At 51.8% G+C, this 25,708-nt stretch overlaps 1 protein-coding gene across 1 annotated transcript in view; it reads right to left on the bottom strand.

The window, feature by feature from the left end:
* Window positions 1-8,835: 8,835 nt before the first annotated feature.
* HS3ST4 (heparan sulfate-glucosamine 3-sulfotransferase 4) overlaps window positions 8,836-25,708 on the bottom strand; it is a 59,288-nt gene continuing 42,415 nt past the window's right edge. Inside the window, exon 2 of the mRNA XM_030481755.1 lies at window positions 8,836-12,678. Within this exon, the coding sequence (XP_030337615.1) occupies window positions 12,042-12,678 (637 nt within the window). The 3' untranslated portion in view covers window positions 8,836-12,041. The remainder of the gene's footprint in view (window positions 12,679-25,708) is intronic.

The following is a 25,708-nucleotide window of genomic DNA, read 5'->3' as shown; positions in this document are numbered from 1 at the left end:
ACCAACATAATCAAGGTCAGAGCACACTGTTGAATTGGAATAGGCTACAAGACAGCACCCCCCCTCACGGCACACAGCAGTGCAGAAACCACATCTCCACTCCCAGGTTCACCCGTCCTCCCCCAGCAAAGGTGGGGGGGGGGCGTCTGCTCTGGGGCTGGGGGGGGCGAGCAGGGGCTGCTCCACTTCATGTGCTCGGGGTCACTCACAGGCGGGCGCTGGGCACAGGCAGGGGCTCAGCTCAGGGTCCGCAGCCCTGGCTCAGGGGTCCCACTGCACAGGGTGAATGAGGACCACAGGGTGATGAGGCACCAAGGGCCAGGCTGCCCGGCTGTCCCCTGTGCAAGGGCAGCTGCTCCAGCACCCCCCCTCCAGGGCACTCAGCTTGCTGCAGCACTTGTGTCACCCTCCAGCCCCATCACCCGTGTGCTACCCTTGATCCCTTCCCATCACTGCTCTGGCCAGGGAGGTTTCTCCTCTTGGGCTGCTCTCGCTTGGACCAACCCACCCTGTGGAGCCTCAGCAGGGCACAGCCATGGGCACGGTGGCAGAGCTGGAAGGGAGGTGCAGGCTCCTTGTGAGGAGAAACAGGCAGAATGAGAGAAAAAATTGAAGAAGCGGAAGCTCCCCAAAGGTAGCTGGAATTTATGCCCCGTTTCAGAGCATAACCTCAATGCAGAGATGCTAATGTGCATCTCCACATGTGCATGTGTGTTCACAAAAATAGGCTTTGAAAGACAGCAGCTGTATAGAGCAGAGCTGCACTACAATGATTTTTACATCTGCACACATGGTCTGTCTTTCATTAAGGGACATTTCTTATGGAAAAGTAGCTGGATTTCTGATGTGAAAAAACAATTCTGCTCAAGACTGGTAGCTGTTTAGAATAAACGCCAGACACTGTGTGATGGAGACATTGCAGAGAGACTTAATGCTGGTCACATCTCTCTTCTCTGCCAGTAAGTCAAGGATGTGTCTTTGCTATTGTATTTGGTGACTCATCTTTCAAATAATCATCTCTGGAAGAATTTTGTGCCGAGATGAACAAATGCCCAGATCCCAGAGGCATGTGTGTGTCTTTCTGTGAGCACAGCATAGGCGGGAGCTGTGGGGCAGCTCTGCCCATCCTGCCCCACGGGCTGCATGTTCCCCATGGGGCAGCGCCTGCTTCGGACACAGGATAGGGAGGGAATCAGTGCACATCATGCCAGGGGGCAGCACTGCCTCACACGGGTCCCACTCACCCAATTCGGCTGCAGGACAGGGTCAGGCAGTGCCCAGGCCATTGGCAAGTCCCTGGCATGGGGCAGTGGCAGCATCACCGCTGCCTGGGACTAGAGCCACGACCACCCGAACATCCTACCAGAGCCCAGAGGTTTCCCTCATGCTGGAGCAGAATATGCAGATTAGCTGAGTAAGAGAAGAGTGGTATGCTAATTAATTCCACAGACTAACTGTTCCATAACATCGAGCCTACACAGGGAGGATGTGCTGGAATTAGCTTCCCCTGGAAAACATTTCCTCTCTGCTTCACAAAAAGTTACACAAACTTACTAAACCCTTGACAAGAAGGTGAACACCAGAGAAGCTGTTGGCACTGTGTTGGTTCAATCCGAGCAGCCATGCCCATGGGATCTCTGTTTAGAATAAAAATAAATCCTGAGAGCAGGATCCCTCAGTGGCTCCGGGAAGGCTCCAGTGTGTGCCCGGTGATACTGAAACGTGCCAACAGCATTTTACATGTAACCTGTGAGAAACCCGCAGTGTGGATGGCAGAGACCAGCAGAGCCGCGCTCCCTGGGGCTAGCACCTCGTGGGGCAGCAGCCACATGGCTGCGTGCTCATGGGAGTGATGGAGCTGCCCTTCTGCAGGAGGCTTTAACAGCTTCTTGTATAGTACATGTCAGGGTGAAGTACACTCAGATCTGAAATGAAACCCAGCCCTGAACTGTGTCAGTTTGGGCTGCTCTGTGATTTAGTAGGAATAAAGCAGCCCTTAATGCGAGAGAGGAGATAATGTTGTGTGTCTTCGTTAATAGTGCGAGCACCATCCCCGAGAACTGCTGCTCTCTGCTGCCTTCCAGCTGGGTGGCTCCTTCTCCTGCTCCTCTGCTGGGGTAGGAGCTGACACCACCATTGCACACTGGTCTGTCTGGACCTGGAGCATCCAGTGCTTGCCAAGGGAATCCAAAGGGAACTGCAAATATCACCCGAGAGCTGTACTGCAATGACTGACGGGGTGCAGCCCAGAACAAGGAACAGTAAAGCCCCACAGCAGGAGCATTTGCTATCACCTGGGCACAGCTGGGAAGAGGAGATGAAGAAGCTGCTTCAAAAGCAGGGAGAAAAAGGCTTTAGCTGAAACGATTTGACAGCTGCAATCAGGGCAGGAGCTGGAGGAGCTGAGGAAAGAAAGATGCAGTTGGGTAGGGGAGGAATGGCTGCTGGCAGTGCACAGCTCCTACACCACCTTTCGCACAAGCACACACCTCCACCAGAACCCTGTACTCCTGCAGAGACCATGGAGCCAGCAGGAGCACCGGGCTGGGCCTCTGTTATTTGGCCTGACTCTCGGCTTGGATATTCAAATGCACAAAGCCTTTCCCACCTGAAAATGGGAATTCCGCCTGATGGAGGCTGCTGGTGCAACTGCACAGAGAGGTGGTGGGAAGGTGCTGTTCCCAAGCTGGCTGCACAGCACCCAATGTGCAGGGGACACAGGAACCTCGTGCAAACACCCGTGTTCTTGCCAGGTGCGGGCTGTAACGGCTGGGCTGTGTCTCTATGCCTAATGACCTCCAGGAAGGTGCAGTTTGGGTTGTTCACCCCATGGCACAGGAGGAAGAGTTTCCTCCGCTGCAGGGTTTGAGCCAACACTGGGTCTGTCTCTTTGGTGCTGGTGTGTACCCAACACCCGTGGGAATGCCTGGCCTGCGTGTGCTATGGTTGTGCTTCTTATCACTGCAGCTCTTGTTCCCTGTGTTTAAAATAACAAAGCGGATGGTGCAGTTTTTGACAGGATCAGGGGCTGATTTTCCGGTTTGAGAGCTCTGCTGCTGCACACAGAGCAAGACAGATGGACAAGCCAGTGGCATATGCCATTTCCTCTCTGAGTTGCATGAAAAGGCATTTTCCATAATAGAATGGGGATAAAGCTCACGGTTCTCAGGGCGTTAGAGTATTTCTAATGCATGTCTCTGGGCATACAGGCTCAGGTTTGGATTTTTTTTAATTTCTGAGAGTAATGCTCATGTTGTAAATCTAACAAATCTACTTTGCCATGTAAGTTGTCATACCTGGGAGGAAAACACCAGGCTTTCTATTATCAAGTGTTGCAGGAAGGAAATGTAAGTTAAAGTATTTTTCTGTCTTACACTGTAGAGATGGCCCCGACCAAGTGACTGTGCCGGGTGTTTGCTGAGTGTGTGCTCTCCAGACACTGCAGGGTCCCTCTCAGCAGGACCTCCTCTTGTGTGAACTCTGACAGATTGTGTGAACAGGAATGTGGCCAAATGCAGCCCAGATAGAGAGAGCCTTTTTGCGTTGTCGCTAATGAACTGCCTTTGCAGACTGCTATCACGCAGGCAGAGGCTGTTGTGGTCCCAGTGTTTAGGATTAAGAAATTGCTGCCGTTGGCTCAGGTGATGCCATGGGCTTTTAAGCCAAAGCAAATGTCTGAGCAGTAAACCTTTGGTAGGCAATGAGGTCAGCACACAGGGCAACCAAAATCACTGGTGCTTGGGCAAAACACCATAAACTGCTCGACCTCCTTCAAGAAGATATTCTTCTGAGAGCGGCTCCTCTTCACTGTGTATTCGTGGTACTCCGGCAGCACCCATCACTCCAGAGTGCTTTTGGAGCCATTGGACAGGGTGGAGCCGACATCATAGTGCTGAGAGATATTAGATTAGCAGGAGTTAACTGTGATGAGACACTTGTTCCCAAGTAAATTGGGAACTCTGAGGGAATGGAGAACTTCTCTATCCTCTAATGTGGTACTGGACCAGGGGAGAGATTCCCAACACAGGCACATCATCCAGCCCCTGCTCTAGCGAGCTGAAGTCTGACCCCTGCCCTGGGCCTTGCCCCAGCCCCAAGCCCGCTGAGCCGAGCAGCCAGAGGCAGCGCAGCTGCTGGTGCTTCCTCAGCTCCCGTGGGGCACGTCCATGCGGGACTCGGCTGGAGAGGTGTCTGCAGCCACTGGCCCACAGGCTCTCGAGACAAGCTTTGAAGGATGCTCACACTATTAATGGGGTATATTTATAGCTGTTTATCTCTGTCAGTTGGGTGGAAAATTGCCAGATGTGTCATTTGCCTTCATTACACAGACATGTCTTGTGTTATCTGGATCAGGGCTTTTAAGCAGTGTGTCACTAGCAGGGGAAAGCTCATTTCTTCTTTGTGGTGTTTGTGGGATCTGCCTTAGAGAGCAGAGCGCAACATCCTGGAGGCAAGTCTGCTTATGGGACAGAGCTCTGTCCTCTGCTGCTTTGCATATTAATCCTGTGGAAGGAAAAGGAAGTAGCAGAGCTGAGAGCCTCCTAAGTGGGGCTCCAGAGCAGTCAGGGCTGCCTGGGTTGGGTTCTGCAGCCTTGGAAAGCAAGTCCCTGCTCCTTGGGCCGGCTCACGTGGGAAGTGCTCAGGGGCAGCAAGGGCGTCCTGTGGGCAGGGGCTCCCAGGGAGCACAGACACCCCATGTGCAGGGCAGCAGCTCGGAGTCATGTACATCCCCCTTCCGACTCAGAACAAAGGAGTAAGAAAAGAATGTCTTAAATAGGAAGAAATTGTCTCCAAATAAAATGTTTTTCCTCATTTCCCATGATACAGTGAAATTTCTTCACGGAAAGATAATCAGAGTAGAGTCCATTACACTCCACGCTTTTTGCCTTGAAACATAAAGAGCTGCATATCATCTAAGTGTTTGTTATGAGGAAATGTGTATGCTGGAAGAAGTTAGAAATTAAATCATTATTTCATGCAGAAAGATATTGCTAAAGGGAGAGGATTACTTATTATATTAATTCTGTCCTTCAGCTCCCTGTACATCTCTGTGCACATAATGACTTTAGTCACAAACCATGTTGTTGAAATGATCCTGGTTCCTCTCAATCCCAGTTCCTTGGAGCCTGCGCCCTGGGCTGAGGTCCCTAGGCTGCCCAGGCTCCAGCGCTGGCTCCAGGCAAAGCCCTGGCCCTCGGAGGGTGCCGGATCCACACAGCTCCTTTACCAGAGTGTCTCTGACACTGGTGACACGTGTCCTACCGCACCCGGAGCAGCTATGGGGCTGGCGCTGGTGGCACAGGGAGCTCTCTATATGAGTCTGCAAAGCCCCAATGTCTTTCTCCTCTGGCATCCTAGAGCTTCACTATCTTATAGCAGAAATTCCTGTTAATCTGTAGGTAAATCCTTCCATGGAGAAACCTTCTGATCTGGGAGTCCCTGTCCTTGCATGGGGTGCATATAGGCAAGTGCTCACATCTATTGAGCTGTTAGACCTTGTGTTACACCTAAAATATTCCAAAATATTTCTGTTGGTGGTATAAAGCAATAGCAAACTGACCCTCAGATTATTTCTTCTGATTTCAAGTCTTTCACCTGAAGTCAGAAGAGCTTCTTAAAAGGCATCAAGACTTTTCTAAGCAGATTGTTTTTCCAGCGAGTGACTCATAGAGGGATCATTTTTTGAGGTCAGCAAAACAACACAAAACCCCACGCAAAAGGCACCATGAAAGCTGTTGAAGCAAGAGCATCGCTTCCTTTCGTGTTCCTCCCTGGAACATCTGGGAGGTCACAGCCCATCGGCACAGAGGCAGGAGCCACCACACGGCGCCACCCGGGGTCACCTGCTCTGAGCCAGGGAGGCAGCGGCAGAGGGCAGGGAGCTGGGAAAGGGAGTTTTTTCTCGCTGACAAAGCTGTAGCAGGTCGTGGCCGTTTGGACCTGGGCAGCTGAATAACCCCACATTACTCTTCTCCAGCTCCGGTGTCAGAGAAAAACTCTTTGTTCCAGTGTGTGAAAGCTGATGGCAGGAGCACTTGCTGGCTGATGTAGGTGCAGAAAGCCCAGTGCTTCACACAGGCTAGGGAAGGGCAGTAAGGCACAGGGTCTCATATCACCATCTGGCTCGAGGCTGTCTTGGGCACAGTGATTGTGAAGTGATGGTTTCAATTCTTGGAGAAGCAAAGAGGAGGTCAGCAGAACAGCTCCCTTGGGCTCCCTGAGGACAGTCTTTGACCTGCTCAGGAGTCTGGTTTGCAGAGTCCCTCAGGAGACAGTCCTGGAGGCAAAGGGGTCCAGGATGGCTGGACATGCCTCAAGATGGAAATCCTAAGGGTGCAGGAGCTGTTGGGGAAGAAAGAAGCCAAGCCTGGCTGGACTTTGCTGAACAGGCTTTGGCTGGAGATCAGGAAAAAACAAAGAGTTTATAACCTTTGGAAGAAGTGGCAGTCAGCTCAGGACCGCAAGGGTGTTTTGAGGTTATGCAGGCAGAAAATTAGAAGGGCCAAAGCCCAACTAGAACTTAATACAGCTACTGCTGTAAAAGACAATAAAAATGCTTCTATAAATTAGCAAATTGGCTTCTAAACATTAGCAACAAAAGGAAGGCTAAGGAGAATCTCCATCCTTCATTGGATGTGGGGTCCACCTCTTCTTCAACAAGCAACAGGACAAGAAGAAATGGCCTCAAGTTGCACCAGAAGAGGTTTAGATTGGATATTAGGGAAGATTTCTCAACTGAAAGGGTTGTCAAGCATTGGAACAGGCTGCCCAGGGACGGGCTTGAGTCACCATCCCTGGAGGGATTTAAAAGATGTGTAGATGTGGTGTCTGGGGACATGGTTAGTGGTGGCCTTGGCAGTGCTGAGTTAACAGCTGGACTTGATAATCTTAAAGAAAAGAAAAATCTTTCCTACCCTAAACAATTCCATGATTCTATTCTAGTGTGTTATTCTTATTGGAAGGGCTCTGTTTGAAACCTGGCATTGGCACATACAGAACATGTTGAATCTTTGCTGGTACCTCTTCAATCTGGTTTGCAAGACATCCTGGAGGATGTGACCTTGGAAGGCAGGTGGAATATTGAACCTGCATTAATAAGAGCATCTCTGCATCGGTGGCAGCCTGTTGGGTACAGGGCAGTTAATAAATAATGAGGATGTCAAAGATAACAGCAGGAAAGTCGGAGCAGGCAGCAGCTTTGCAGCCGGTGTTCTGACAGCCGCCTGGCAACAGCCAATTAAGAGGCGCACGCTGGTGCTCAGCCCCGCATGGAGTGCATCCAGCACCTGCACCGGGTTCTGGTGATGCTGGCACCAGCACTGGGTCTCTGGTGATGCCAGCACTGGCACCGGGGCGCTGGTGATGCCAGTACCAGCACTGGGGCGCTGGTAATGCCAGTACTGGCACCAGGGTCTGGTGATGCTGGCACAAGCACCGGGGCTCTGATGATGCTGGCACTGGCACTGGGGCATCCCATACATGTGCGGCATGTGGAGGGAGCAGGGAGCTGCTCAGGTCTTCTGGGAGCAAATCCCTGGAAGCAGCAAAAGATGCTCGGCTGCAGCACTGGAGAGCCAAAGGGCAGCGGACTGCCAGGAGGAGTGATGCTCGCTGGCCAGACAAGGAGGGGTTTGCAGAGGGTGGTGAAGCCCTGCATGGAGCCCGGGAAGGAAATACTGCAAGAGGCAGCTGGAGCAGCTAAATGTGGGGCTCACTTGGGTCTTGCAATGGAGGAAGAATCTCATGCATCCATGATGTGCCAGTGCTGCCAGGGCAGCTCCTCAGGGTTATGGTCCCTGCTCACGCAGGTGTTTGGCTCAAGGGTTGAATTATATCATGCCACAACTCAAATATTAGGAATCTGATTACTTTTGAGGTGTAATTGATCTTCTGATGACTTTCTAAACATCTGGTAAGAGGGGACTGCTTTCCAAACAGCAAGATCTACACCCAAATGATCTTGATTTGAATAAATATTCCATCCTCGTTTGGTAAATATACCCGGTGTTAATGGGGCTTAATGGTGCCTGTAATTGGTGTCCAAAGTTATTTAAAAGTAAATTTACTAGAAAATAATTAGCAATTTTATAGTTGACTACTTCCTCATTTTGTTGATAAAAGTTTTTCAGTGGTTTTTATCAGATGACACAATAGGGCCGTGCTGTGAAATAGCTTTTTTCAAACTAGCAGGAAATTGTGCACACAAAATAAGAGAAAAAAAACCCCCCCTAATTTCTTTGCCTGCAGCCAGCCCCCTCCCTCCCCTTATTATCCACTGACTTGTCCTTGATGAGTCTGTGAAATGTGAAATGTCTCAGGCATTGCTCAGGGATTTGTGACCTTGGGAGGTGCACCCCGAGCTGTGAGGCCAGTGAGAAAAGCTGTCCCCCCACCACAGGGACAGTCCCACTGTCCCCACGCAGGAACAATCCTGCTGTCCCCATGCAGGGACAGTCCTGCTGTCCCCAGCTGAGGCAGCTCTGAGTCTGGGGACAGTGACTGGTCCCTGCCTGCAGAGGAAAGCAGGGTTTGTGCGCTCCGTGGGTCCCTGACTGGATCCCATGAAGGACATCTCAGGATTCATGAGACCCTGTGGGCCGGAGCTGGCCCAGGCGGTCCTGGACTTGGTCCTGGTTCAGGTCCTGGTCCCAGCTATGGCACGCACCTTCCCCCAGCCTTTCCGGCACTGGTGGGGCTGTGTCCCATGGGGAGGATTGAGCGGCTGCTTGGGACTGGGCTGGCTGATGGTGGGTCGTGGCCAGCACACATCGTGGGTCTGCTGCTCGTGGGGTGCTGGTGCTGCTGGGGGATGGTGGGAGAAATGGAGCAGAGAAATGCAGCTGCTACAACATTTTATTGTTTAGTGCTGTGGGTTCAAGTGTTCAGTTCGGGGTTTTCATATTGTTCAGGTACAGTGACACTGACAGACAGAGACGCGTTTGGGAGGAGGTGACAGCACAGCAGTTTGGTTTCAGAAAGACTTAACTCTCCATTTCCAGTCTCTGAACCATAAAGTACCAGCTTTTCCAGAACAATGAATCACCCGGTCTGTGTATAAAATTAAATATAATTTATGCTCTGCTAATTGAAATCAAATACAAAATTCAATTTCCTGTGTATTCTAATGCTGACATTTGAATAGTTTAAAAAAAACGTGTTATTAACCTGACTCTCTCATTTGCAGGCCACTCTCGGCCAGATAGAAAATAATTCCCCTGTCAATCCCCAGCGTCAGCGCGGCAGACGTGGGGTGCGTGCCAAGGAAGCAGAAGGGGCCGGTGGCACCGTGTCCCACCAGGATGGGGCGGTTGGTGCCCGCGGGCGCTCGGCGGCTCCTCCTGGGATGGAGGTTGCAGCCAATATAAAAAATAAACCTCTGAACATATGGCAGAAAGAATGGGAGCGAGTCAGGCAGGGGCAGGCCCAGCACCTCCTGCAAACCTGCACCACTGTAAACCATGGGGTGAGCCCTCTTGGGGGCTGGGGTGCACCCTGCTCCAGATCCCTGCTCCAGGGCCTTGTTCCACCTTCAGGACTGAGCCCCAGATGTGACTGTGCTTCATCTCAGCACAGGACAGATGCTCCGGGTCCAGCCGCACACCGTGACTTCCCTAACGGGGTGCTTCATCGGGTCGAAGTTCTCAGACAAAAGCATGGTTTCGGATCTCCTGTCCCTCCAGCGAGGGGCACGATGAGAAGAGTGAGAGTGGCTTGATGGCAGCCGGGGACCAGATGTTCTTCTCGGGAGAAGCCAGCCTGAGCTGCCCACGGAGACATAGGGCAGCGCTTGGACCAGACCAGACCAAGGCTGGGGCGTGCAGAGAGACCTGCTGTGTGGGGATGAGGCTTCTCGGGGGCTCTTCAAGCTCCAGGAGACCTTGATCAGAGGAAAACTGCTCCCGGGTAAGCTGGGGATGGGGGCTGAGGCAGTCCCAGCTTTGGCCATGAGGCGATGCACAGTGCCATGCTGTGGTCATGTGCAGCCACCACCCTGCCAGGTCCCGGCCACGCCATGAGCTGGGGCAGAGACCCCCAGTGCCACCCCCCCTGCTCTGGCAGGTTCTGCTTTGCCGGGGTGTCGGGGCTGCAGCGTGCTGGGAACAGGCAAAGATCTCTGGATATCCCCCTGGTGAGGAGCCTGGACACTGGTCCGTGGCGATCCCCTCCCTCGTCCACCACTGAATCCATTGAGCAGCTTGCACCAAACTGTGTAACAACAGTTTTCACTTCGGAGCTGATCTGACATTTTAATAACATGTGAAACACTGTAAAATTATTCCTATTACAGACTTCCAATTTTCAGGTAATAATTTGGCGATTTGTGGGTCTGTGAAAAACTGTGTTGTGTCAGGAGCTGTTTTTAAATCTAATCATGCTAATGGGAACTGACGTGACGTGAGCAAGGACCTCGCGGTGCCCCTCCAGCATGGCCCACGGGCTAAATTGTCCAAATGGCTTCAGTTCTGTCTTTCATCCAATCCAAGGCACCAGCACCACTTCATGGCATAATGAACCACACGACAGGCCACGAAACCCAAAACAGGTTCAGCTTGTTACCCAGAAAACAGTGATTTCATTTGGTTTGCTGGCTCAGGAGGGATTTCTTGCCACCTTAATCAAAACTGAATCTTTGTCCTCCCGCAGTGATCTCGCACAGCATCTCCGCTGCTTCCCAACAGCCAGGGACCGGCCACCCGCGAGGGAACGGGACTCGCACACAGCCCAGGAGGCATCCTCACCACTCCTCATAACAAAGCAAGCAGCCAGCAGTATTGGAGCGCCCTTAGAAATCACCCCTACGAGGGGAACATTCAGCAACAGCAGCTCCGCATTTTCCCTGTTGTTCCCCCTCTCTCTGTTTTCCCTCAGTGATGGGGATGGAAACAGTGCTGCTGTGCCAGAGTGCTTCTGGCTGCTCTCCACTGGTTCCAGCGTGCAACTCTCACCACTTGGCTGGAGGATCCAGTTGGGATCAGGATTTATTCTATAGCTTCTACCAGGATTGCAAATTTGGTTGACTTGGCCATTTCCACTAGAAAACACACATTTTTTGTGCAGAGCAGTGCTCTCCCTGGGAATCCATTGCTTCTCTGTAACTGAACTAAAGCTGAGCGCTGCTTCCCCACTGCGCAAGCATCGCTGTCTCGTTTTCAAGGTGCAAACGAAGGCCAGTGCCAGAGGCCCCACAGCCACCCCTGCCCAGACCCTGCGCTGCGGCTGTCCCCACGGCTCTGCCTGCAGGCACCCCGCCATTCCCACTAGGAAAGCTTGGCTCCAGACCTCGGACCAGGGCACAACACAGAGGAGGGGGAGGTCTGGGAGAAGCCCCAGGTCTGATCTCACTGAGCATCCCAGCAAAGAGGAAGGGGCTCTCTTCCAGCAGTGGAGACGCATCCATCAGTTGGAGGAGAATCAGGCCCAGGCGTTTTGTGGCACTTGGTAAACACTAGTTTTAGTGCAACAGGTAATTGGAACATCTGGTGCAAATGAAGCTTCTGTACATAGTTCCTCTGCAGCATAACTGGCTTTATCCCTTCCACACACGAACACCAGTGTGCATGTGAATGCATGTGCCCGGACTTCACCAGATCTGATGCTGCCGTTTGGGCAAAACTAAAAGCCAGGACAGGAGAAATCAAATCTATGAGTCTGTCACCGTGCTGTTGGGTTTTGAGCCACCCTGTGCTCAGGCAGCCCTGCAGGAGCTGGTCCTGCCTCACCTGGCTGCGATGGGGTACCAGCAGCAAAAGGTGGACACGAAGCATCCCAGCACCCCAAGGAGTCCCGTGCCCTCTGCCTCCTCTTCCTCCCACCTGCCCCTGGCCTCTCATTGTCACAGTGGGGAGAGCCCAAGTGCAACCCGAGGTGAAGTGCCACTAAGATTTCAGAGCTGGAAACATGGGGTGGCTTTGGCCGCAACCCCGACAGCGCAAGAGTCTTGCACTCACAAGGCTGAGCCTCCAGCCCCGGGTGAGTTTTGGGTCTCTAATGATGATTCACATCTCAAAAGAAAAGAGCATTTTTTTCCTGATTTTGTGGTTCTACTTATCACTCTCTTCCTGCTCCCACTGGAAATCCTGGCCTGTCATTTGGTAAAACATGACATTGAAGGGTTTGTAAAACTTCCGTAGTCTGTGGATGACGTCTGGGTCTATTTTGGGGTGAGTTCGACCCTTGGACTTGCCCAAGCACCGGGGAGCACTGCTGTCCTCTGGCTTCTTTAGACAGGGGAACCCCTTGGTTTTATTAAAATAAAAATGTTTCTCTGTCACAATCCTCTTGAGGCCTAAGAAGTCCTGGACCTTGGCCATTTCCCCAGCCGGGTCAGTGATGAGCCTCTCGCCACTGACAAAAAGGATCTGGGAGAGGGGGAAGTACTGGAGCCAGTTCTCCAAGTGCAGGGCATAGATCCCGATGCGGATCGCGCTCCAGGAGGCGTCGATCAGCCCCAGGGTCCGGTTCTTGAAGGCCAGCACCTCAAAGGTGGGGATCTCTGGCTTCTTGGAGAGCGTCTGCGTGTAGTCCGAGATGGCGCGAGTGACCGGGTTCCGCACCACCACGATCAGCTTCGTGTCCTTGGCCATGGAGTGAATGCGCCTGGGGGCCTCGTTGGTCACGAAGTAGCTGGGGGTCTTCTCCATGGTGATCTGTCCGTCCAGCGTCTTGGGCATCACGTTCCTGTGCGGAAGCAGAGGAGGGGTGTTAGCGAGGGGCTGGGTGCAGGGTGACACCTCGTGTCCCTCCTGCCCCGTGCAGGCACTGCTGGGACCATCAGGAGGGGGGATGCTGCACCCCTGTGGGCCCCAGCGACCAAAGCACTTCTGGTTTGGCTTCTTCTCAGACCCTGAGCATGGTGGGCACTTGAAGCGTTAAATCAACCTTGGTAGCACATTATACAGTCAATTCGCCATAGGCACATGTAGACAAAAGTTAATTGACAATAAACCTGTACAATACCTGTCTGTTCAGCAAGCCATCTGCTTCCATTTGCTCAATTAAGCCTATTCACTTCAGAGCCTTGTACCAGAGTGGTGCAGTTAGGATTACACAAGACCTTTTTGTTATGATGACATGCTTTTAAATGTCTCAGCTAATAAAACTTAATACAGAATAAGATCCCTTGCTTCTAGTACAATAATTAAATTTATTTACTATCTTGTATGTGAGAAAGAATGACTTTTCTTTTATCTCTAATTCACATGCTCTGTCAATAATTAATTGCTGCTGGGTTTTGAGCTTCCTGTGCAAGCACTTTTATTAGCCAAAAGGAATTTGCCTACTGGATAAATTAGCATAGCAAGACTTTCCTGGATAGCATATTACCATACTGTAAAATGAAACTGCAGCGAGATAGCATTTATATCTAAGAAAATAAAGAGGTAAATGCTCATTGCAGCTGCCCCCCCCCCGTTAAAGATTATCATAGCAAGCAGGAAGGTATTAAGTGATGTCCCCTGCAAGAGCATTAGAGCCTCTTTCACACCTCCTCAGGGTGCTGGAGGTACTGGAGAGCTGTGCCACCAGCCCAGCTCCCGCTCTGCATATGCCGTGGCCATGCACTGACTGCTTCTTAACTGAGTTATAGCAGTATTTTTATCTTGAACTTTTAAAATGCTCCTGCATGGGCACACCCCCACAAACCCTGTTTGTTTAAGCTGTTGCTGGCTATTGGGAGGCAGGAAGAGGAGCGGTGTCACTGCTCCGGGAAGCACTGGTGGCACTGGCCAGGTCTCCTGCAGCAGACACAGAGGATGGTGATGCTCAGGGTCTTACAAGATTATCCCTTCACATTACAACTATTTTTAGTACAAACATACGGTGAGGAAACAATGTGAATAGGCTGGAAATGGTTCTGTAAGAGCACCTTGGGCACCGGCGGCCGCGGTGATGCTGACGTCAAACCGCTGAGCCCCGGGAAACAGCCATTTCAGGAATTACGCAGCTCAAGTGCCTGTCAGGCCAGGCCCAGCTGGTCTGACTGCCAGCCTTGCCTCCTGTTTGTGACTGCTGCCCAGCCCAAGTGAAGCTGGGCTTGGTGCTGCCACAGGGCTGCTTGTGCCATCAGTGTTTTGGGGTGAAGATGCCAGCAGGGTCCTGGGGCTCCCCAGCTCCTACAGTCACCTCCTTCCTATTGGAAAACCTCCCTCTGAGTCCTAGCAATGGGGCTGTGCTGGGAGCAGGGCTTCAGGGCTCCGGCTCACCCCTTCCAGCACACCCATGGCCAGGTCCTGCTGGGAGCGCATCCCTCCAGCATCGTGTCCCACCGGAGCTGCCCTCAGCACGTGGTGGGTATCTGCGCTCTGGGTGAGTGCTGCCACAGCCAGAGCCCCAGTCCCTGCCCCGACGAGCTGCCAGGACAGCGGGAGCCCGCGGGGAGCAGCAGCAGCAGCTGCTGCCTGGGGCTGTCCTTGGGGCTGGGAGAACACGCGGAGGAGTGAGGCAGAGAACTGAGACCGGGGAATAAAGACGCTTCTAATCCAGTGACTTTGCCCAGGGCACTCCGAGAATAGGTTTCTATTGAACCATTAATTACCAAAATCAATGTGTTCCTTGCTCCACAAAATAGTTATTTTATCATCAGTTATAGCCAGCAATTTGTATGCATTTCCTTTTTAACAGGTTCTATCACAAGCTGCAGACCACACTTTATGCTGCTGCTTGCTGTCCTGTGCTAACAACCAGAGCACATCCCGAGTGCCGGCGCTGCCAGCCCCCAGGGACACAGGTACCACATTCTAGGTAGTGGCTGGGGGTTTTCTGGCCAGGTCGCCTGTCCTCGGCACCAGTCAGTAATGGGAGCTCCCGAGGAAGGACCAAGGATCTCTCAATCTCAATAGATTACTCTGCCTGTGCTCCTTTCCTCCTGATTCCTACCACTGAAGGCTTAATGAAGTTCCAAAGCAGAAAGTGTTAACATTGCTTCCTAATCTCTGTAGTTAGTGGCAACTCTAGATGTGGTTAACATGCACATTAACATGCACAGAGGTGTCTGGTCCCGCTGGACCCGTCTCTGCTCAAAGACATCAAGCAGCAACAGGGTTCATTAACTCATCCCGCAGGGCTCGGGCAGCGTTTCTCCTTTGTGCTCCGTATTCACTGCTGTCCTGCTCTGCAAGGATGGGAGAGTGGAGCTCTCTGCCTTCTCTCTTTATCCCAAACTTCACTTTACTCCATGGTAAGCTTGACAGGGCTGGACCAGTTCCGATGCTCCCTTTGCCAGCTGCCCATAGGAATACTAAAGGTCTGGGTTCACAGCAGGTTCTCCAGAGGCATCTCTTCCTGGCCAGGGGCATGTTTGATCCCGAGCTAATAATGGGGTTGTAACTCTGGGGACCTGGGGCTGTCCTTACTGCTGCTTCTGGGAGCTTGGATCAGGACTGTGAAACACGAGGGTCAAATGGGTCCAGTGGGATCACTGAGCCCATGGCAGGTGACACTAGGGGGTGTAGGAAGAGGCAGCTCTGATTTTTGAGTGAAGAGGGCATCAGCTAAGACAGCAGAAGCCTGGGTGAAGCAGAAGGAGCAGCCTGTAAGGTTCTTCTACCTTGCACATGGTGCTGGACTGCTAGGCAAGCACCAACCACCATTGCCCCATGGTGTTTAATGACTCAGACACCCGCACACTTGTTTGTGCTGCCTCAGACAGGATAAGCTGTTTTCCTAGGCAGTTGTCTGAGCAGAAGGAGGGACCAGCAAAGGCAGAACTGGCTGGTGTGTGCTCCTCTGAGTCAGAAACCCTGGCAGCATGCAGAGGTTGTCAAATGTCAAAACGGGGTGATTACAAGATGCTAAAAGCTCTGCTGGGTTAGGAGCGATGGACTCTCAGACAAGAGGGCTCGAGGGGACCATGGCTGTTGCCAGCTCTGACCCTCTGCATGGCACAGGCAGCTCTGCCCCAGCCCCGCAGCGCTGCCTGCACCAGCACAACTGCTCTGCCCTGGGAGCTGGCAGGGAGCGAGGTCTCCGGGTTAGTTGACGCCTCTCACTGGTACTTAGCACCTCGGCTGCAGCGTGAACTGGGCTGGCCACAGCCACTGCCTTCTTGGTTTCTGTAACACATCCTTGCGTCTGGTCTCTCCCAGCTGATAAGATGCTGCTCTGCAAATAAGTGCCTGTGGGCTCTAAAACTAAAAGTTCAGAGCAAATGGGGACTGGCTGGGCCCCTGCCCCTTGTGCCCATGCTGTGGCTGGGCAATCAGAGGGTGTTACTGATGGCATTCGTGATGCATTTGCTCCTACTGCCCCCGACCAGCACCTCCCCGGCCCCTGGGTGCCCAGGGACCCGGTACTTACACAAGCCTTCATTTGTGTCACGGCTTGTGTCTGTGATCTGTGGGCTTTTAGATGACAGTGCTTTAGAAGAGATGAAATCACTCAGAGTTCAGAGGCTGTTCTGCTCTCTCCTCACCCCTGCTGCTGCTCCAGCCCATCCCAACATTGGCCAGGGCTGGGTGAGAACCAGGAGTGGGGTCGGGCTGCTTCCAGGCACAGCACCTTCACAGGCACTTCTGTAAACAAGGATTTTGGTCCCCTCTGCTCTAGGGTCAGGACAAGATGATTGTCTTGCCTTTAATATTTTACTTACTTTTTCCTTTAAATTATGGTTTCAATAAACTATTGCAAAAAAAGCCCCAAACCTCGAAGCCCTTTCCCTGTGGTGGGGATGCTTCAGACAAGACACTGGAAGCAAGTTGTAGTGGCTGATGCTGAAGTATAAAACAAACACTCCAGGGGTTTATAAAAGAAGCACGAACAAACTATTAATTACAATGGCCTCTTCAGATGATGTTATCACAACAAACAGGAGCCAAGAAATTGCAGAGCTAATAACATGAAAGTGTTGCCACATTTACAGACCCTGTTTAACTCCATGCACAATAAAGACAAATGGATAGAGAGGTTGGCACTGAGGAGAGACAGCAGGGAAGGAGCGATCAAGGAAAAGAGGAGGAAAAGCAAATTCAGCTCTTGCTGCACAGTTTTAAGGATAACACTGGGAGCGGCAACGTGTCCTCGAGACACCCCTGGCCCTGCAGAGCACCACAACTGCTGCAGCTCTGGGATGTGTATGCAGAAAAGCTTTTTCCCCAAGCTCTGCCCTGTTTCAGAGTTTCTTTTAGGTGCTGCCCTTCCTGGGCGTGCACACGGGTGCCTTGTTGAGCTCCCACCAGGCACCGGTGGCTGCAGCCCATCAGCACCAAGAGCCAGCACGCCCCGCACACATCCTGCTGCATCCATCCTGCCATGTGCACACATCCCACTGCGCGCATCCTGCTGCACATACCCATCCTGCCACATTCAGTAGCTGTTGTCAAGTGCACAGCAGAGAATAACGCACAGCACCGCTGGCTCCTGCTGCTGAGGGCAACAAGGGTGTTAAAACTCGAGCAGCCAAGCCCCTGGAAGGGGAGGAATACTCCTCAGAGCAGTTAACCTTCACAGAGCTGCTCCCACGTGCTCTGCCCTAATTGCGCATGTGCTGACAGAATGCCAACCAGCTCCACACACTCAGGTAGGATGCAGTGACAGATTGCTCTGCTCTGGTGACTGCTGCAGAGCAATTGCAGTGCCAGGACAAGGCTTTGCTCCTCCAGAGGAGTTCATAGCCTCTCGGACACACTTTGTCTTTTCTTGCAGTGTTTCTTTCCCTTCTGATGTTGGGCTGGTTGATGAAGAGGCACAGCCATGCTGCTGACCTTGCCTGATGCACCTCTGCAGAGCAGCGCTGGAATGGGACACGTCTGCTCATGGCTCTGCCACTGGTCTCTACTTACATCCCACCCCCTCCTCCATCACCTCCCACCTGAAAAAAGGAGACAATGGCAACAAGCCCCTGGAAGGCGCTCCACCAGCCTCCAGCATCAACAATTCCATCACTCATTTGTGGGCATGGGCCTCATTTCTTCATGTTGTTGGTAGCAGCATCTCTGTGCTGTGCCATGTCAAAATGAAACTTTTATTGCCATTCCTGGGCTTGAATCCAGAACTACCTGGTCCTCCAAGCAGTGATCAAATATGTATTATTGAGTGCTTGTGCAGGCTTTTGATATTTCACTCCTTTCCTGTTCATCCCCTGGTGCTGTGGGTTGGAGCAGGGTAGGACCAGGCTGCCATGTGTACCCCAGCTCCTGCAGCAGCACAGGGACTCACTGCTTCTGCACACAAGAGCAGCCCCGTAGCGACAGGAGGACACGTGGCTCCTGGTCTCCTCCGGCTTGTGGCAAAGGCCAGCTCAGAGCCCTCATTGGGAAAATGTGCTGTAGTAATTGTTCTTAACCGCCGGCTTCAGAAAAGCTCTTTATTTTCAAAGGATACGTTTTATAAATTTGTGAATTTGCATGTTGCCAAAATCCCCTTGTGGTTTATTTAAATCCAGATTATCTTGTTTATTCCTTCAGTCACAGCTGTCATTTATCTCTGTGTAGGCAGCCTGCTCATGGTGCTGCAGGTTTCCCCGCAATCCCACTCAAAAGGAGCCTTTGTTAGCTGGATTTTCATCTTCTCCACAAGAGAAAAAAAGTTCTCAGCAACTCCCAGGGCCGGGAGGAGCAGAGGAGGACTCTGATTTGCACAACTGCTGCCTGAAAGAGGCAATGCCCAAGCATTGAGACAGTGTCACTGCCCATGGAGCTCGGCTCTGCTCCGCAGGGTGGAGCAAACATCTGCTTTTGTCTTCTGAGAAGGCAAACATGAAGTCATTTTCCCTTTTATTATTAACACATCCTGGTGTAGCTGCTCAAGCTGTCAACTGTGACCTGCCAGTAATTCAGCAGCCGTGGGACGTTGAAGGGGAGAGTGGCATTGCAGCCGCACGCTGCAGCGCGCATTAAAAGCAGAACCTATTTACTGTAAGCCCCCAAGTCAAATCTCTTGTTGAATTTGTTCAAACATAAATTTACAGCTGAATTTACATAGGTTTAATGTTTTATAATCTTTTTGCTCTATGAATCTAAATTCAAGACTGAGTGCATTAGCTTAGAAATATTGTGCTTAACGCTGAAAATAATTTTAATCTCTCCAAAGTCCAATCCTTTGCACATCACTAAACCTCAGAATCCAATCCCTTCTAATAAGAGACACAAAACTTGCATCTGTCGCTGCCTAATAGATTCATACTGCTCTAATTCAAATGGCTTGCACACGTCTGTTAAAAAACGTTAAACACAAATCGTAAAGCACTTTCAGAAAAGCGGGTGCCAGATTCTGACTGGGGCTAAAGCAAAATAAATCTCCCCCAGGGGACTTGCTGAGAGAGTTTAGTGGTTTGGAAGCTGGTGGCTGTGGGAGAAGGGGATGAACCACCCTTCTCTCTGCCTTGAGCTCTGCTCTCGCAGGACTTAATACCCCAAATGGAGGGCTGCCTGGGACCTTGGGTTTCCACCACCAACACACGCAGCTTTCCCCACCCCAAAGGTTGCAAGGCCATTTGGTGTCCATGCAGAATGCTCTCATGAGGGGCAGGCTGAGACTGCAGGGGCACTGCCTTGCTCCATGCCAGCCATACCCCTGCTGACCTCCTCCGGTGCAGGACTCAGGAGCTCAGGACGCTGCAGCCAGAGCAGGAGCAGCCCCAGCCCTCACTGCAGCCAGGGAATAAGGATTAGCCAGGGCTTGGGAGCACCTCACTGCCCTGTAGCAGGGCCAAGCATGGGGCTGCACTGGCCTCCGGGGCCGCAGGGTCCCTCCAGGGCTGCCTGGACCATCCCTGGGCAGCAGCATCAGGATGGATGGAGAAGGGCCCAGTGTTGCCATACCAACGCAGGTGCTAACGGTGCTGACTAACTGCAGGCTGATCTGATCCCAACGGAAGCATCGAGTTGCTATGGTAACCGAGATGCCAAATTGGAGATGGTGCCAATAGCAAAGTTATCCAAATGGAGACAAGTGTGTGCAGCGAGGCCCTGGCCCCAGCTGAGGCTGCTCCTGCTCCTGGACCGATGCACAGCTTGGGACAGTGCGGAGCCTTGGCTGCATCCCAGGACCTCCATTCCACAGGGCACAGCTCTCCTGCTCCCCTCACAGGCATGGCCACAGGGGTCTGTGCCTCTCATTGCAACAAATCCCAACAGGTCTTCCACCTGGAGGAAGGATGCCGCCCGCAAGCATCATCTGAGCCACTCTCCCAGACACTGAGGAAGATGCCCTTGGAGCACAGTGTCTATTTCTAATGCGATTTTTCGTCATCTCACCAGTCTAGAGTCCAACAGTCGCAGTGAAAGGGATTCTGTGTCTCCACAAAATGCAAAATCTTTAACAGCTCATTGGCATGTTTTTAGGTTGGCCTGGATAAGAAGTTGCTCCTGAGAGCCCACTATTGATTCTGTCAGGGATTCAAAGGTTTTATAGGCATCGCTCAGGATCTCTTTAGTACTTGTACCTTCTTAATGGCTCTCATTGCCAATAGAACTGAAAACATCCCCCTGCGCACTGGAAAGTGGCTGAATCCATGCCAGGAGACAGAGCTGCTGCCACCGGAGTGTGGCCAACCTCCATGGCCAGCAGGCAAGTGTCCCAGCAGCCCTGGGCACGGAACACATCCATGGTTCCCCTGATGGAGGTGGGGAACACACCGGGGCTAGGCGGGTGAACCTCACTCAGGAAGGCTCCTCTCCTCCTACCACTCTGCAACTAAATCAGTGGGCAGGTGGCTGAGTAGCAGACAAAAATATAAATATGCTCTGATTTCACTGGGACCATCTGGCTCATGCATGATAGGCGGGTAAGAATGCTATAATCATGGAGCAGAGAACTAAGCTGATCCATTAAAGTCTTTTAACTGAAGCAACTATGGAACCTGTATTAATCCAGCAATGCTTTGTGAACAAACATCACAAGGTTAGATCCATTCAGTTGCAATTAAAAATAACCCTGGCTGTTCAGGCTGGCTTGGATAGCTATTACAGCACCACACTCCCCAAAGGCTCTCACGTATATAGAGTGTTGATGCTCACACAATGCAATCTGAAATTATGATCTTAATGCTAAATCTTGCTTTCTTCTGTTCTTTCCTCAAGTGGATCTCCTCTGGGATACGGCTGTTGCCTTGTGCTGAAATCCCTTTGCCCATCTGACTACACATCTCACACGCAAATTGGAGTGTCTCAGAATAGACAGTGCTGCTGTGATTTTACTGCCCCCCTTAAACAGCCCGTTCCTCCCCAGCAGCCACCGTGAATGCACAGGGCTGTGCTCGCTGCCCTGGCCTGGCCCAGCAGCTCTCCCAGGAGCAGGCTCCAGAGCTCTGCAAGCTCCTGTCACAGCTGGAGGCACTCGGCACATCTGCACTGGCACACACCACGGCAAAGGGCTCACAGCCACAGCCCTTGGCACCACTTAGTTTTGGCTGTGCAATGCCATCTCAGCCCAAAGGATGAAGATGTGTGTTCAGCGTCACATTGTTTTACCAGTGATAAATTTGGCCCAGTCTCTCCAATCTCAGTGTATGATTTATTGCTGGTCAGTGCTGAGCCATGAAACAGCTTGTGAAAAAGGCTGGAAATGCCTATTCCTAACCCCGCTGCAGTCAACACTGTTTTGACTAAGCCTCACTACTGTTCTCTACAGGAGCACTGTGATCCTATTCACTGGGAATCTCTCAGTGTCATCTCCCAGGTTTAATTGCTGTATTAATCACAGTTACAGCAAAGCAGCACTAGTGAGCGCCCTGCCTCACACATGCTGGAACAGGGACTCCCCGGCAGAGTCTGCCTTCTCTGACTGAGGATGTGCAAGTCAAAGAGGTCTGTTCTGAGACGAGACTTCCCTTCGGCATATGGGTGCAAGTCCCTTGAGTGAGCTTGTTCATTTTCCACTGTCACAGGAGAGGGGAAAAGACCTGGATGTCCATGACTTCATGTAAATCCTAGGGCTGAACAAGCAGCCATTCCGGAAAGCAGCCCACCCACCCCGAGGACTGTGAGAACCACATCGAGCTCCACACTCGAGGGAGGTCTTGCAGAAGAGGTTCAGGCAGTTTGGGGAGCAAACAGCAGCTATTAAATGAGCAAATACAAACTCACTCTGAAAAAATTGGGGTGTCCCAATACCTGCATCTCAGTCACAGGCAGCTTCCTCTGCAAAGTGGGTCCTCCAAAGACTGAGGATGCTCCCGTTTCTCCCAGCACCCACAGGTAAAATATGCATCAACTACATGGAATGCTGACATGCGTTGGATGGTGCTTGCAGGACACAAGTCCTCTCCAAAACACCAGACCCAGTGCACGTTCTGGCAGCAGCCTGTGGCACAACTTCCCTTCCCACGCGCTTGGGAAAACCTCTTTCCAAGGTGGGAGCTGGCCTCAGACATGCACCAGCCAGGCCCTCCTGCCCCGAACACACCGGCGCGACTGCCCGGCACCCCTGCAGAAGTGCTTCCATCCAGCGCTGCCAACCCTTGCTGGTTGCTAAGTAATATCTGTGGAAGTTTCGGGACTGTTAATAATACATGCTATTGATGTTGCAGGCTATGGTTCCTGGAAAAGCCAGTTTGATATGGAAAAGATACAGCTGAGGAAGAGTGCTACAAACAGTCCAGTTCACTTTAAATACTGATTTGGCTCAGCTGGATGGTTCTAACCATTCCTGTTTCCCAAAGATGGTCCCATCCTGAGAAGGAAGACCACAGAACTAGAATATTAAAACATATCCGTCTGGAGCTGTACGTCATGAGGAGTCCTTTTTCATCTTCTGGAGAATTTACTTCTATGAGGAAAAACACCCTGACAATAATGGCTGCCTAAGTGAAAGCACTGCTGCGGTATCATGCTAAAAGCTTTTCAGGGAAAAACAGTAAATAAATTCCACTCTTCAGATGTATCTGGATGTTATCCTAACACAGTGCCAGAGTAATAGGCAAGCCATCAACAGCTAAAAGGCTGGGAATTGTTATGGAGGGACAACAGAGGAGCAGTACCTGCAGAATAGGTTGAATAAAGAGAAGTAATTGTACACATCCTGCTGTGGAGCTCTTGCACCGCTGGTAGCCAGGGAAAGGAGAAGGACTCTCACCCCAGTGGCACAGAAAAGTCTGATATGAAGCTGCCAGTCCCAGCTGGTCAGGGGCCAGCAGCCAGCCCTGAGCTCAGCCCTTCTGCAGCTTCAAACCCACATGAGTCCTTGTTCAAATTCAGCTGTAGACAAGACGGGTCCATGCAGGGCCACTGGTGCCGCAGGCAGGACGGCTGAATGTGGGGGGACAGGGACGAGGAGGACAGGATCCCAAAGGGAGGGGACAGCAGATGCTGGAGGTAGCAAAGCCAGTCCCAAGTCCCTCCACATACACATCAGGTGGCCAGATCTTCCCAACTGCACTAACCTCAGCTGTCCAAAACACAACATCCCACTTCTTAACCTACAGTGGGGCAGATCTGCATCCAGCCCCTGGAGCCCAGCACTTGCCCTGGGCAGAGCTCCGTTGCTCTTCCTCACCACCACCAGGCACTGCCCCGTTCCCCTTCACTGCCTCTTCCCTGCAGCTCCTGATGTGCCCTGCTCAGCACAGAGCCAGCCTGGCTGTGTCAGCTCCCAGGTCCCCAGAGCACCCTGGAGGCACTGAGAAGGGACACTGCTCCACCTTGGTCCCAGCATCAGACAAGCCCCATGGTGGTCAAGACAAACCCCAAGTGATTGCCAAGCACTGCGCAGGTCTGAGACTTCCTGTTCCCACCCCGGAGCTGCTCTTCACCCCAGAGGGAGCGATGCCAGCCAGGCTGCTGCCGAGGGCACAGCTATTTATTATTTGCTTCTGCCGATTATTTTGGGGTTTAAGTTCATTTATTATGTATGCAAAAATGGTAATACAGTGGCATCTGAATGTCTTTTAGGCATACAATATCATTATTCAAAATGTTTTTTCCTCCATAATTGAATGGTTTACCTTATTATTACTTTATGTTAATGACCCAGCATTTCCATTTTTCTATAGGATGCTTAATTGTAAGCAAAGTGCAATCAGAATCAGATGCCATCTGTAATTGACAGCATCATAATAACAGCCAGCATTGCAGGAACAAAGTACTAAAATAAACAGCGGCAGAGAAAGGTGCCTCTGAAAACACCCGTGAAGCTGTTCCAGGCTGGGACAGAGCCCAGCCACACAGGATCCTCTCCCCGGGCAGTGACAGTTTGGGCATTAACACAGATCGAGTGCTATTTATATCAGTTTGTACATTTAATCAGGTTTTTTGCAGTTTTCAGCGAGATGTGAACTATATCCCTGTCCAAGGCATTTGGTTCAAATCAGCTGAGACAGAGAATAATCAAGATTTATGATTCTCATTCTGACTTGGATCACACAGTCAGTGGAATCGGTACAGCACAGCTTCCTCTCTGAGCCCGACTGACATCCCTTCACTCTCCCTCGCAGCAGTGATTTAACGTTCATCTCGGGAGCTGTCAGAAGCTGCTGCAGCTCCAGATAACGGCAACTCCAGGCTTCCCCCCGCTCCCCACCGCATGCAGCCGCCTGTTCCCTCCCACCCAGCCAGGGGCTGCTTGGCAGAAATCAATAAAATAGCAATTGCCAAATAAAAGGGATTTCATCTTGTTTTGCCTCTCAGTACAGCTTAGGGCAGTCAGAAGGCGTAGCCTGTGGCGTGTCTGACCTTTCCTACATGGAGCATCCTTGCTTGGGGAACAGCATCGCAGGTCCTGCACAAGCCTCCAGTGTCCAAGAGCTGCCCCATTGCAAGGGAAAGGGGCTGGGGACACAGCGAGCCCTGGGTATGAAGCAGGGAAGGGCCCTGGGAATGGCTCAGGAGACAGCTTCCAGCAGCAGAAAGCTTTGTCAGTGCTTCCAGCAGACAGGTCTATTTCCAGGGGCTCAGCGCTGGTCCAGGGAGCCAGAGCTGTGCTCTCCAAGACCTCAGCTGGGAAGCAAATGTTTAGATAAAAATTAAACGATCCAAAAGCAACTCTATCAAGAGCAGCCAGGTGATAGGAGCACAGTGGCGGCGGGGCCATTTCCAAGCCGTTTGAAGGCAGTCATGCCATGCACTGTGGGCTGGCCGTGGCGTGCTGGCCTCAGCTCCCGGGATGCTGCAGTGGGCTCTTCCCTGGACATCTGCTCCTGCCGGTGCAGGATGGACCTGAGCCCGAGCCAGGCAACTCAGTGACAACAGCAGAGGAGGCTTCTGGTACATCATGTGCTCTTGTGCCTGGAGACCCTCTGCAGGCTACGTCCACATCACCCACAGACCTGGGCAGGATCCCTCCCTGGGCACCACAGTCCAAGCACCCCTGTGATAAACCCCATCTCCTGGGTCTGGCTCATGAGAAGAGAGCACCACAACCCCAGCATGAGGCTTGGCAGGGTCAGTGGAATAACCAGGGTGATGGGGGCTCCATTTTGACTGCAGCAGAGGAGGGAACAGGGGCTCAGCTTCCCCTACATACAACCTCAATACAAAGGCAGAGAAATAGGCCGGCCAGGAAAGAAAAACAAAGGCTGTTTTCTTGCACTGCTGAGGTCAGTACAGGTGCCTGCTAATGTTTTGTTTTCTTCAAGGTTTGTTTAGCCATCTTCTCCCCATACACATACACACTGTGTGCAGCACAGCTTAGATTAGGCCAGGACTCCGTTAAATTCACACATGCAGTATAACATTCAAGTAAGTAAAAAACCAGACTGATGCCACCCCAGTCAATAGAGTAAACAACTCCTGATTTGGATAAACAGAATTACTAGTGCTGCACAGCCCTGGGCAGCACT

The sequence above is a fragment of the Strigops habroptila genome, chromosome 4 (genome assembly GCF_004027225.2).
Source record: "Strigops habroptila isolate Jane chromosome 4, bStrHab1.2.pri, whole genome shotgun sequence".
Taxonomy (NCBI): Eukaryota; Metazoa; Chordata; class Aves; order Psittaciformes; family Psittacidae; genus Strigops; species Strigops habroptila.
Note: the sequence above shows the minus strand (reverse complement) of the source record. Positions and strands in the feature narration are given on the sequence as shown.